At 39.1% G+C, this 14,319-nt stretch overlaps 1 protein-coding gene across 1 annotated transcript in view; it reads right to left on the reverse strand.

Moving 5' to 3' along the window:
- AKAP12 (A-kinase anchoring protein 12) overlaps positions 1-13,725 on the reverse strand; it is a 228,060-nt gene extending 214,335 nt beyond the window's left edge. The window contains exons 1-2 of the mRNA XM_073627778.1: positions 13,485-13,725; positions 13,231-13,405 (exon numbers count right to left, since the gene is read on the reverse strand). Coding sequence (XP_073483879.1) covers positions 13,231-13,362 — 132 coding nt within the window. The 5' untranslated portion in view covers positions 13,363-13,405; positions 13,485-13,725. The remainder of the gene's footprint in view (positions 1-13,230; positions 13,406-13,484) is intronic.
- Between the last annotated feature and the right edge of the window lie 594 nt (positions 13,726-14,319).

A 14,319-nucleotide genomic window follows, 5' to 3' on the forward strand; every position in this document is an offset into this window, starting at 1 on the left:
TAGCCACAGATGTGTGCAATAATGTCTATTAGACATATTGACAGTTTTTTTTCTGATAGTTTTTAGGTGGTCATAACTTGCAATTGGGCTAAGATGGTCTTTGTGATTCATGGGGTCATGCCCTGGTTTTTTCGTTTTCCTTCCCCAGTGGCATATGGAGATTGGTGGCAGCAGGGGAAATTCTGATACTTTTTTATAGGCGGCTGTCTTTGTACTCAATATTTCACAATATATGGGTTAGTATTCATCTAAACTATAGACTGACCTTGTGATGCATGAGGATAGAAATACAGTGCCTTGAAAAAGTATTCATACCCCTTGAAATGTTCCACATTTTGTCATGTTACAGCCAAAAACGTAAATGTATTTTGTTGGCATTTTATGTGATAAACCAACACATTGGGAATCTGTGGCAAGACTTGAAAATTGCTGTTTACAGACATTATCCTTCCAATCTGACAGAGCTTGAGCTTTTTTGCAAAGAAGAATGTGCAAAAAATGTCTCTCTAGATGTGCAAAGCTAATAGAGACAGCCCCAAAAAGACTTGCAGCTGTAATTGCAGTGAAAGTTGGTTCTACAAAGTATTGACTCAGGGGGGCTGAATACAAATGAACACTTTCCAGATATTTATTTGGAAAAACATTTGAAAACCCTTTATCATTTTTATGTGCCACTTTGTTTTGGTCTATCACATAAAATCCCAATAAAATACATTTAAATTTTCTGGTTGTGACATGACAAAATGTGGAAAATTTGAAGGGATATGAATACTTTTTCAAGGCACTGTACATATGTAAACTGGTACTAATTATGTTTTTTTGATATAGAGTATGTTTCCTGTACATTTATACCCCTGATGAAGAGTTAAAAATTCTACCTCAAAACGTGTTGGATGTTTGTCTATACAGTACTTAAGTGGATAGCTGTTATAGCTGATAGCAGATATACAGTATAAACAACTATGTTAATTGTGTTTTGTGTACATGTTCACATCAGCTGCCATTTTGTACTATTTTCATCTTTTATGGTTTATATTTGATAAATAAAGTTTGATGTATTCTTTTAGTTATATTGTTGTCCCACTAAATCAAGTGGGGCCCAGACAAACTCTTAAATAGCCAAGTGTAACCCCTCTTGACTTTTTGTCCTTTATTTCATTATATAAATAGCTTAGGTGTATGTATACATTTTAAGAGGGACAGCATAAAATAGAGTTCTTGTCAAAAAAGGTCTTATTGGTTTTTGGAGAATGAAAGGAAGGGGTTTTGAACTATAATAAATTCATGTGCAGGCTACAAAGTAATGGGTTTGTGGGTTGCCTAAATATTACACGTATTTAGGATGCCAGGGACATTACACTAATTTTTTAGTTGTGGTTACCACACATTTAAAACTGTGAGCATTTGCACAAAACCTAGTTTGTGAGTTTGGTTCTAGTATGCTTATTTGGACCTATCTTTCTTTGATTTTTGTTCACTGTGAAATTGCGGCATACTACATTTGCTGTCATCTAAGTGTTCAAGCAAAACTTTACTGAACTTCACATTTTCTTTTTAAAAGTTGGTTCCGCACTTCAAAGTATGCACCAGAATGTGTATTCATATCTGGGAGCACTAAGCATTCCATTCTGAACCACGAGTCCATAATATACGCAAGACTAGAGGCCCAGCAAGAGGAAAATATGGAGACAGAATAGAGATGCATAAACGCATACTGTAGGACTGCACTTGATGCATACCTTCACGGAATTAGCCTACAATTTTACTATTCAGATACTGCTTGTTGTAGGGTCCATATTAATATACACTGTTTTTATTTGTACTTTTTGTACAGATCTGCCTTGGCAACATTAACATTTCCTATTACTGCCTGGCTAAGAAGTTGATTTACTAAAGGCAAGCTCTGGGTGACATGAGTGCAATGTACACAGTCTATTTGCCTTTAGTAAATCCACCCCTAATTGTACATGTGTGTTTGTGGCATTCATTGACCGAGAATGGCTGCCAATTACATGGTCACCAAACAAAAGTGAACAGATTCGTTTATAATTGTTTGTGTGTGTCCTTGAAGCCAGATACTAGTCTAAGTAACAGGCACCATTCTCTTAGTACAGCTCAATTTTTTTCTGTTCAATGGAACAAATTTTGACACAAATGTAATGATAAACAAACAATCCAGCTTTTGGCTTTCCAAGGCCTTTTTCACAAAGTAAAGGTGGTAAAAAACGACGGCTCAGCCTTTTTACCACTCGGATCCAGCCACTAATCTCCAAAGGAACATGGTGAGGAACTACAACAATTTTAACTCATCAGACAGAGTTTGGAAAGTGTCGCTTGCCAAACTCACCCATTGAAGTCAATGGGACTGCTTAGTAACCTTTAACCAAAACCTTGGGTTGTGGTTGCGGCATGGCATCTGCACCAACAACAAAACAAAGGAGGTGTACCAACAACAAAACAATGTTAAATACGTTCAGTTGTAAAAAGTAAAAAAAGAAAACAGACATTCGGGAGGCAGTAGCATCACCTCCTGGACACCTACAAACCACCTCCAAAAAATTATCCACCATAGATCACTTTTCAGAGGGATGGTAGGGACAGCTGTCAGTGTGAACCTAGCATAAATCTTTTTTGCTACAAAAAAGACAAGATGGAAGGCGTGCACACCTAGTGCATTACCAGTGACATTTAATGAATAATAAAATCAATAAAAAGTGGGTACTCACAAAAAGCAACTCTTAAAGAGACATAAAATAACACAGTGTGGAACCATGTGCTAAATCACATCACGGTAAAAGCTGACGTGATTTCAGAGGGCGCACCCCCTTCCTCAGAGCTAGGCTACCTGAAGAAGAGGATGCGCCCCCGAAACGCATCAGCTTTTACCCTGTGATGTGATTTAGCACATGGTTCCACACTGTGTGATTTTATGGCTCATTAAGAGTTGCTTTTTGTGTGTACCTATTTTAATTCATTTTATTATTCATTAAATGTCATTGGTAATGCACTAGGTGTGCACGCCTTCCATTTTGACTTTTTTGTAGTTGCCATCAGATTACCCCATCAGAGGAAGGCAACATCCACCCAGTCTTGGGATACTGATGTCCCTGTTGCCCTTCACTATAGAAGACCCCTTAGTGCTGGAAGTGACTGTAATTTTGTATAAGCTTTTTTAATGTTGTAATGTACCGATTTAAATAAAGCCCAAAGCTTTACAACATTATTAGACTCTACTTTGTTCTATATGCATATTTGATATGCAGCTTGGCAAACCTGGGAAATAGGTAATCAGAAATAAGTGGGGTTGCTGGCCAAACCCCCATCAGCAGCAGTTTCTGTTTGTGTTTTCCACTAAGAAGGGATGACTTTGGTGGAATTTGATTCGATCCATCAAGCTCATTATTTTCTTTAGACTCTTCCTCTGCTGCACTGAAATCCAGAGCAGTCTTGTAAGCCCGGTCCAGTCTTCCTCTATAAACTACAGAACCCCCCCCCCCCCCCCCGTGTTATGCAGATGTGGAGGATCCTGTAATGCAAATAAGAAGCGAGCAGCCTAAGGTAACAGCACAGCTGCCCCATAGCTGCAGTACAACGAGTGAGCATTGCCACCCTGACGTAATAAGTGTATAACTTGAAGGATCACCAGCTAAAGGATAAAAGGAGTCTGAAAAAAGGAAAATGAATGAAGTCACCACATCTAAGGACTGGTGTGCTGCAATATATAAACTTTATGTTCTTGAGTTTAGATTAACTTTGAGTGCAATCAGATTGTAATCGTTTCCAATTTTTCATTATATTGTTACATACACGGTCAACGATAAACACAGGAAAATAGTTAACCACTTCAGCCCCGGAAGGATTTACCCCCTTCCTGACCAAGCCCTTTTTTGCAATACTGCACTGCGTCACTTTAACTTGCATGGGTGTGCGACGTTGTACCCAAAAAACATTGACGTCCTTTTTTTCCCACAAATAGAGCTTTCTTTTGGTGGTATTTGATCACCTCTGCGGTTTTTATTTTTTGTGCTATAAACAAAAAAGTGCGACAGTTTTGAAAAAAAAGCAATATTTTTTACATTTTGCTATAATAAATATCCCCAAAAAATATATAAAAAAAAACTAAATTTCTTCCACAGTTTAGGCCAATATGTATTCTTCTACATATTTTTGGTAAAAAAAAAATCGCAATAAGCGTATATTGATTGGTTTGCGCAAAAGTTATCGCGTGTACAAAATAGGGGATAGATTAATGGCATTTTTATTAATATTTTTTTTTTTTATTAGTAATGGTGGCGATCTGTGATTTTTATCATGACTGCGACATTGCAGCGGACAGATCGGGCACTTTTGACACTATTTTGGGACCACTGGCATTTATACAGCGATCAGTGCTAAAAAGAAAAATGCACTGATAACTGTGTAAATGTCACTGGCAGGGAAGGGGTTAAACACTAGGGGGTGATCAGGGGGTTAACTGTGTTCCCTCAGCATGCTCTAACTGTATGGGGGATGGGTTCACTAGAACATGACAGAGATCACTGCTCCCGATCACTGGGAGCAGTAGATCTCTGTCATGTTGCTAGGCAGAACAGGGAAATGCCTTGTTTACATAGGCATCTCCCCGTTCTGCTTCTCCGTGCCACGATCGTGGGCCACCGGTGGACATCAAGTCCACGGGACCTGCGGGCACGATCCCGCGGTGGGCGCGCCCACTAGCTGCGGATGATGTGGCGACGTACGGGTATGTTGTTTTGCGCTCCCGTGCCACTTTGCCGAAGTATATCGGCGTGAGCCAGTCGGTAAGTGGTTAAACACCCATTTACACTTACCCTAAAAAAGTTCAATACTACTCCTATTACTAATATCTCTGAAATTATCTACAAGTACAGTATTCCCAGTAAGCAGAAAACATAACTGTGAAATGGAGTAAATAATGTGCCCTAGTTTAGAACCTGAAATAAACTTTTACTAAACATGCGTTCGTAGACAGCTATATGCAGTACACTAACCGCATATTTGTTTTACATGCTCCAGGTGGAATGATACCATGTAAAGTTTGTAAAGATTACTAATCCCACTATACAAACTATCATGCATTCCATTCTGCTCTTTATTTAAAGACATTACATAAGTGAATAGTGCAAGAAAGAGAGGTTGAAAGCACATTTTCTAAAAAAAAGAAAAGCAATAAAAGAAAAGCACAAGGGCAAATACAAAGAATTTTACAAACCAGAGTTTAAAATTTCTCTTGAATACTCTACAAAGTTCAGCATTCACCTACTGTAAATAAATGAACTAAAAGAATGTAAAGGGCTCGTCCTTTCAAAAGATCTTTTGCCTTATCGTACACACGATCCGAAAATCGTACGAAAAATGCCGCATTCAAATCGATCGTACGATAATCAGAACGTTAGTACAGAGCTTTCGAGAGCCGATCAGGTCAGTTCATCCGATATTATTCTATCGGACATGCACGGAAATTTTTTTCGTACGATGCCAGATCGTACGATTTTCGTTTAATCAGTACACCTATCGTTTGAAAATACAATACAAATGCATTACAACACATGACATCACTTCCGAATTTGTATGCTGTCGTATGGGAATTTTCGTGACTTTAGTAAACTCATCAGATTCAACGTGAGATTAGCATGCAAAAAAAAACAGACGATCATTCGTCCAATGATCGTGTGTACCGGGCATTCGTTTCTGACTCTGCCCCTGGTAAATCTAGAGCTTTGGCTGTTACTACTCATCTTGTTGCATTCTCCATAGTTGATAAGAATTATAACAAAAATATTCAATCAGAAGAATGAGCCCCCCCCCTTGTACTTGCCAAGTGATGGACCCCCTTGTACTTGCCAAATGATGGCCTAGTATTGATTTTGCTTGCAGGATTTATTGTCAAAGCCTAATTGAACAAGCTAAAGTGGGAAGCTGATTGGCTACCATTCACAGCTGCACCAGATTCTGAGTGCTCTAGTTTTCTGAGTGCTCCAGTTTTAGTAAACCACCCCCCAATATGTCCTAAAGACACCAGGATCCATATTTCAGAATCTACTGTTCTGACTTTTGTATATACTGTACATAGACACACATAACCAAAACTGCTCATTTATAAACTGGGTCTCTCCCAGTAGTGATCAGCTTGGTCTTATCATATGCAATTATTTTGGAACATTGCTTGTACACAATATAACATTAACTATGTGGCCTTCTCCTATAGCTGTTTGTCAAGAAATCAAACCAAACATTGTTGAATGGTATTTTTCCTTCTATCCTATATGGGTGATTTGTTTATTTTATATCTATATGAAATGGTCTTCATAACTAATTGATAATGATGAATCCAGAAGCCTAGCAATCTACATGTTTAAAGTAAAAGTCATATTTAACCACCCATGGATAATAAAATGGGAACAATTAACTGCCAACATGGACCTTTTACAAGGAATCTTTAGTTCTCAATGCCAACATCTTATCAAAAAATGTGTCCAAATATAAATATTTAAAACACTAATAGCGCTTATAAAATCCAAGAGTCTTTAGACTTGATGCACAGTCCACTTTTGATAGAATAGGAAGCAAAAATGCAAAAAAGAGATTAAAGGTGATCCACTCCAGAAGAAAAGAATTAGAGGCAAGTTATAATTCATTGATCCAGACGATCTTTGCGACACTTGTATGACAATCCCCCAAAGGAAGTTCACTTACCAGATATTACTGGATATACTGCATATCTTAGGGTGTATTGTTGTCAGCAAGGCTCTGTGAATCTTCATCCAATATTGGTGGGTAGGTGTATGGATATTAGGTGGCTATAATCAGCAATCACTGCATCTTTCCATCTATATATTGCTTGTTACATGCAGAAAAAAAGGGGTGCACATAGCGCAATCCAATTTTTCAAAAAGGTGTGTTTATTCAGTAACTCCTCATAGATGTACACTTACAGTAAAACATATGTTAAAAGCATAAATAGAATTATAATGATGAAGTCGCTCCCTCCTGATATACCTCTTTTTTTGCATTTTTGCTTTCTATTTTATCAAAAGTGGACTGTGCATCAAGTCTAAAGACTCTTGGATTTCATAAGCGCTATTAGTGTTTTAAATATTTATATTTGGACACATTTTTTGATATATTGTTTTCCTATTATAGTAGCAGCTTTATAGATATTGTATCTTTACCATGAGCGCTGAGGGAGAGATATCTATCATTGTTTGATCATTTCTCATTTGTTTGTCAATGCCAACATCTTGTTGCAGTTCTTTTTGGCGCATAACTGTAAACACTGTCCATTATTGCTCCAGGACAGCCTTTCTCAACCTTATCAACACCGACGAACCCTTGAAATAACTTTCCAGTCTCAGGGAACCCCTGCTAAAAATTACTATATCTACAACTCATGGTACATTAGTGTGATGGTCAGTGGGAAGAACACTCTTTACACTTGTGGACATTGGGAAGAACTATACCCTTACGGATAGCTAAAAAGATCAATGGTGTGAGTGGGAACTTATCTGAGAGGCAGAAATTGCTCATTACTCAAGGAACCCCTAGCAGCATCTGGAAGAACCCTGGTTGAGAAACCCTGTTCCAGGATATGAATTCTGTTACAGGGGTTTGTTAAAGCCTAACTCAGACAAAAACTTTTTATTTTGTTTTGAATAGAGTGGAGAAGGGTTAGGGTACCTATCATGTTTTATGGCTTTTTGTTGAGGAGAAACTCCCTTGCTTCATGTCTTTATGTTCACCTGGAGATGCTAAAAGTAACGCACTTCCTGTCGTAGGGTGACAGCATTTTCTCACTGTACTGTATCTATGGAGGAGCAGCGCTGTCAATTTAGGAAGGATTGCACAACACCGCCTTCTCTCCTCTTATCAGCAACATAGAGAGGAGGTGATCTGTAGCCCAGAGAGAGAGAGATGGGAATAATGAAAGTGTTAACAGTGCAGTTGAAGCAGAAAGTAGGCAGAGATTATCATCTTACAAGATTTCTGGCAGGGTCAACGGGCGTTTTTTTGTATTCATCAAACAGATATAACAAAACATTTTTAATGGTGTACTTAACCAGACCTAAGGGAAGAAATAAGAGAAGATCATTGTTAGGGTTTACCAACATTTTATTCCAGCCCTGGAGTTCACATAATAGCTTTTCCACATTGAGTAGCATCTATGTGAACTGTGTAAACAGGCAAAGTACTGAAGTTTTCTAAATCTCTGGAAGGGGCATAGAAAACTAACATTTTCCTAATGCCCATGCTTGACTGGAGTACAACGTCTTGGAGGAACATGGAGTTTGGCAAATCCAACACTAAAGAAGTATCTAGTTTGTCCAGAATCCAGGGTTTAAACTAATTGTTAAAATTCAATAAACAAATTTGACAAGAATCCAGGGTTTACACGGTTTCCTAAGCAATTTCTGAACAAATACAAGCTGTAAAAACCTCTGTGTTTAGCCTGATTACATGTCTTCGTGCTATGTAAAAGGCATAGGGGTATTACATGACACACTTTAATTATCTTGATACTGGACTGTTGAAATGAGTGAACAATGCTAGAATTTGTAACATATCAGTTACATCCTAATCTGGAGGACAGTAGACAAGTACAGTATGCTCTTTCTTCATATATTCATTTGGAGAATTTAAGGCTAGTGATGTTGTCAGTGGCTGCCTACCGGATTCTCTTTAAGCTGACCATAGATGGATCAAATTTCGGCAGGGACTAGCTGAGATTCGATCCATCTATGGGCAAGCTGATTGTACACAAATCAATCCATAGATTGACTTGGGTACAACCAGAATTTCCGATTTTTTGCATGCGATCTTTGCCAGCGGCTATCCTCTCCTGGCAGGCACAGCTCCCCACAACCCCCCCTCCCTCCATAAGAGGAACACAATAGCTCCATGGGACGGAATCCCCCATCAACACTGACTGTGTTGATGGGTAATTGAGCAATTTTCTTTCCTGCAGGAAAGAAAATTGCATAATCTATGTCATGCCTTAGGAATATAAGGAGAATACACTCCAAAGAAGAGAAGCAGGCAATTTAGCACATCACAATGGTGGTGGTATCCAGAAAATTAAGTGATGGACAACTTCTGCAACAGGGACAGTGACCACATAAAAAAACTGACAAATGATCTAACTCTTCCCAACTATTATCCATGGATCAATGCAGAAAGTTTGGAGTGATACCCTTTATTGGACAACTTTAGACATGAAAGTTTTCTAAACATGTTTGGCTTCTTCATCAGGGTTTAGGACTGCTTTTAGGGACCTGACAAACAAAGTCGCTGTACACTTCACACCTGAATATATGCGATAGTGAGAGTAAAACCACCCATACACTGTTTGAATTTCAGGCTGTCGATGGCCCTGTCAGCACCATCTTGCTCAACAAAAGTCAACTTTTCAACCAACTTTTGTCAATGGAGCTGGGTAAAAAATTACCAGTGACTGCACCCAATCAGATACAGCCCCTGTTCAGGATTCAGGAGACACAGGTTCTACCCCATGATGAGTACAATACCTGGCGGGGGGAGATTCCTTCATCCACACTGTTTAACTTTGATGGAAGAATTGTTTGGCTTCTCCTGTTCAGCCCCATAGGCTGATTTGGAGAAATCTAAAGGTGCATGGTTAACTCAAAGGTCTTGTAGGGATGTCCATATACCTTCTATCAGAGGTCTAAAGGAAAACAGACTTTGTCAAAAAAAAGTAACTTTAGTTAAAATTATAATGGCACATAAAATATCTGTCTCTATTTAGGCCACAGTCCAGAACTTTGAATGTTTTAGGAGCTTGCATTCCCATCCTCTTTTTTAGTGACTTGAAGTTTCCCATAAGTATATCATGCCAGCTGTGGCCTCTTTTGCAAAAATAGGCAGCTACAGTAACATCAGTTTTTCAGTTTCTGTAACCTTCTGCAAAACTAAAAAAATGTCTTAAGTTCTACTTTAATGGAAACTCCTGTTTTGGGCATTTTCCCTACTGAACACATCCCAGAAAGCCTAATTTTAAATGGATTGATTTAACTCTGTTTTTGCTATTCAGATACTGTGGATGGGTTTATGGATATGACATCTTTAAAGCGGAGTTCCACCCAAAAATGGAACTTCCACTTTAAGTGATGGCGACCCCCTGACATGCCACATTTGGAATGTCATTTTTTGGGGGGGCAGATACCCTCTTTTTAGAGGCACCCAGCTCCCACTTCCTCCCGGGGCTCCGCGGCACCGGAAAGAAGTTTACCTCTCCCCCCTCCCTCCCTGCAATCTTCTGGGACATGTCACAGGTCCCAGAAGATTGCCCGGCCAATCAGCACATGCGCGCATGCGCAGTGCGTGCCTGGCTGTGGCAGTTACAATGCCGGTGCTGCAGAGAGAAGGGGGAGAAGAGCAGGGCTTCATTCGCTCACATCGCTGGACCGTGGGACAGGTAAGTGTTCGTTTGTTAAAAGTCAGCAGCTACACTTTTTGTAGCTGCTGACTTTTAAATGGGTGGAACTCCCATTTAAGTGCAGTCTTTGTACAAAACCACGCAGTTTTATGTTATAGGCTTTTAGCTGGATCATAAAGATGCATCAAACAAATGCAACCAGACATTTGACGACAGAGTGATATCTGCAGTATAGGCATATACCTTGCTTATTTTACAATATGTTCATTTAATAGGAAGTGTGCTTTACTTGCCATGGATTAATGGAGTGTAATCAATATATTTATGGAAACAATACTAAAGTACACACAAAGACTCCATCATCCCATCTTTCATCCATTAACCTCAGCTCACAGATGCTCATTATTACGCTGGCACTTTCAGAGTGCTAGCTCAGCATCCATCAGTCACTTCACAGATTCACTACTCATTTCGCAGGCAATTCCTCGAGGGGCAAGAGAGAGACAACTTTGTAAAAATCCCCTCTGCATTCCAATCAGCTTCTATCCTCATTATGGGAAAAGGGAAAATCACTTTCCATCTACTCCAGTATGTACACAGCGGAGACATGTGCTATAGCCATGAGAAGGGTGTGGGAAAAGGAGGAGGGGATGGAGACATACCCTAGAAACACACAAGAGCCAGCCATCGCTGCAGTATGAGTATGCAGCGTGGGGCAGAGCAAGAGATGAGTGGGCATTTTTCCATCATTTTCTTGGACTGCAGTAAAGGAATCTGCAGGTACCAGTTCACAACCCCATACTGTGATGTATGCATTATTTAGCAGTTGCAGCACATACAATTGTATGAGAGGTAGTTACAGCATACATTACCAAAATACTAGACATTTCTACACTTTGAAGAGATACTTTGCATGTCATAGGGATCCTTTATATGTCATAGGCTTATTTTGTTTGTCATAGGTATTCTTTGAATATCATAGGGTTCTTTGCATGTTTTAAACAAGCACATATTTCAAACAGAAAAGTACAAAGAGCAATGATGCTCTACTAAGTGCAATAACTCGTATCAACCAGATTTCATGCCACTACAGACAAAACAATGGAAAAAAAACAAATATTGGACGATTTTTATAAATGGCATGACATTAAAATAATCATAGCATTTTAGATGAAAGAAAGATTTTAACAAAGTTATTATATATGCCAGTTTATGCTATATTGGAAAATGCTATGTTTAAAAGTTTAGTTTATAGCCTCACTATAAGGAAAACACTGATTGATGTAGTACTGTAGTTTTAATAACTTATATATAATGACTTTTATTTATTTATTTATTACAGGTACTTATATAGTGCTGTCAATTTATGCAGCACTTTACATATATATATATATATATATATATATATATATATATATATATATATATATATTGTACATTCACATCATAATAACTAAACACGTGATGATATGACACTGATGTACAAATCAGTCATTTCTGTGCTGTAGCGTGTTATTGAAAAGCTGTTTGATCTGCCATCCACGTGTTTTAACCTTGAGGGTGTGGGAGACTATACCCAGGAGTGTCTGCATGCTGGCAGACGGTGGTAATACAATGCTGCATGCAACATCCGCATGCTGGACACAGAGCACAGCAGTGAAATCAGCTTTACAAGAAATGATGCCATCCATGCAGGATCCTATTGAAGAACTCATGTCTTTATTAGATGTCAGCTTCCTGCTAACACAAGGCAGGAGATTAGGCTAACATGATTACTCATTTTATGACTGCAGATCTTATCATTGCGCAGTTGGCATTGTGGGATCCCATGCACAGAGCAGCCACGCTGCGCTGTGCTTTGCCTTGATAAAATCTGAGGAATGCACAAAATGCAAATATCCCTGATTTCATCTTATGTTGTCTGGTTTATAAGGCACAGTTCACAGCTTCCTGCTCCCACATCCCCCTGATTTCTAGATATGGGACTTTTTGTACATACGCAATGAGGAAAACTTTAAATGGCAGCAAACAAGTATTTTCTATTTCTATAAATGCAAAACAAATTACGCACCATCTTCCATATCGAAGCACTATTGCACTTCTTATTCTTACAACTCTCTAATTATGCTTTTATTATTTTTGTGCCAAAAGATAGTAGATGGAAACCCAAATTACTATCATTAACTCCTAAATGTCTTTAGAAAAGCTTGTTTGCTTGTATATGAACTGGCATATATAGATATCAACTTATTGGTGCCTAAGTTACTGTTAAACGGGCAGCACTGTGACTTAATGGTTAGCACTGCCTTGCCAGACTAGTATCCCTGCTTCGAATCCCAGTCAGGATGCTGTCTGCATGGAGTTTGTATGTTATCTCTGTTCTTGTGTGGGCTTCCTCCCAAACTCCAAAGAGATGCTGGTAGGTTAATTGGCTCCTGTCTAAATTGGCCCTAGTATGTATGATAGGATCCTTAGATTGCAACGCACGCTGGTAGGTTAGTTGGCCCTAGTATGTGTGTATGGATATGAGATAGAGACCTTAGATTGTAAGCTCCTTAAGGGCAGGAGCTGATGTAAATGTGCAATATGTAAAGCATGTACTTCTAATAAATAAAATGGCAGCTTCCTATATAGAACACGCTGTTAACTACAATCACTACAGCTTTCCAGGTGTGGCACTAATTCCAATCTGCGAAGCCTCTAACCGCCCTTGGTCCTGTCTTAGCTCACTGCAGTGGATGAAGTCATAGGGCACAGCAGCAAACCATTCCTATTTAAAGCACTTGATTAGTTTTCTGATGATGACATAAGAGGCATCTTACCTTGACATCGATGGCTGCATCCGCTTCCACCCCTTGGCCATCCTGCTGCTCTTGTCCCAGGTCATTGCTTTGTTCAGCTTGTTCTTCCTTGGGCTTGTCGGCTACCTGTTCTGCAGAAGTCCCAGCTCCCATCCTGTGTCCTATATGATGACAAAGACTTTGACGACAGAGCAAGCTGAAAAAAGTGGACAGATGCTTTAATCACCTGCAAGCGAATTTCCAGAAATCACTGCTCAGCTAGAAAGGTTCTATACCATACAGTCTCCTATGGTTCTGTCCTCTGGCTGTTATTGTTAACGGGAAGCTTTCCTTCTCTAGACAAGTTGTAAAATGCAAATGCTTTCTAAGCAGTGCAGGATTTAGCCAACTATCTTACACACTTCTGTGTGTGCGGGTTTTTTTTTTTCTCTTTCAGATGACAAGCTCTCCTTCTATTCCCCTTAGTCTTCCCCTCCCATTCTCTTTCTCCATCACATGAGTCTAGGATCAGACACGCCTTGCAGTATCAAAACAGGCTTAAAAGCGATGGGGACAGGGGCTGAGGGAGGAGAGCTGGCCATGTCCCAAACTGAATTCATATAGCAGGACATTCAGGCAACATAAAGGAGAGAGTAGGGACACTTTTTCTGATTGTGTCTTATACATCAAAACAGAAGGATTTATTTTTATGATTCAAATGGGATCAGTTAAAGCGTATCTAAAGCCCAGAACAAAAAATGAAGAATGTTGCAGCTTCCTGGTCCTTAGATGCAGTGGCTGCATTTTTTTTTTTGTACACAACTTTTTCCTTTATTTTAACCTGTTAATCCTACCATTAACCACTTCAGCTCCGGAAGGTTTACCCCCTTCATGACCAGGTAATTTTTTGCTATGCGCCACTTTAACTGACAATTGCGCGGTTGTGCGACACTGTACCCAAATAAAATGTTTGTCCTTTTTTTCCCCACAAATAGAGCTTTCTTTTGGTGGTATTTGATCACCTCTGCGTTTTTTGTTTTTTTGCGCTACAAACAAAAAAAGACCAACAATTTTGAAAAAAATATTATTTTTTTCACTTTCTGCTATAAAACATACCCAATAAATAAATGT

The sequence above is a fragment of the Aquarana catesbeiana genome, linkage group LG04 (assembly GCF_042186555.1).
Source record: "Aquarana catesbeiana isolate 2022-GZ linkage group LG04, ASM4218655v1, whole genome shotgun sequence".
Taxonomy (NCBI): domain Eukaryota; kingdom Metazoa; phylum Chordata; class Amphibia; order Anura; family Ranidae; genus Aquarana; species Aquarana catesbeiana.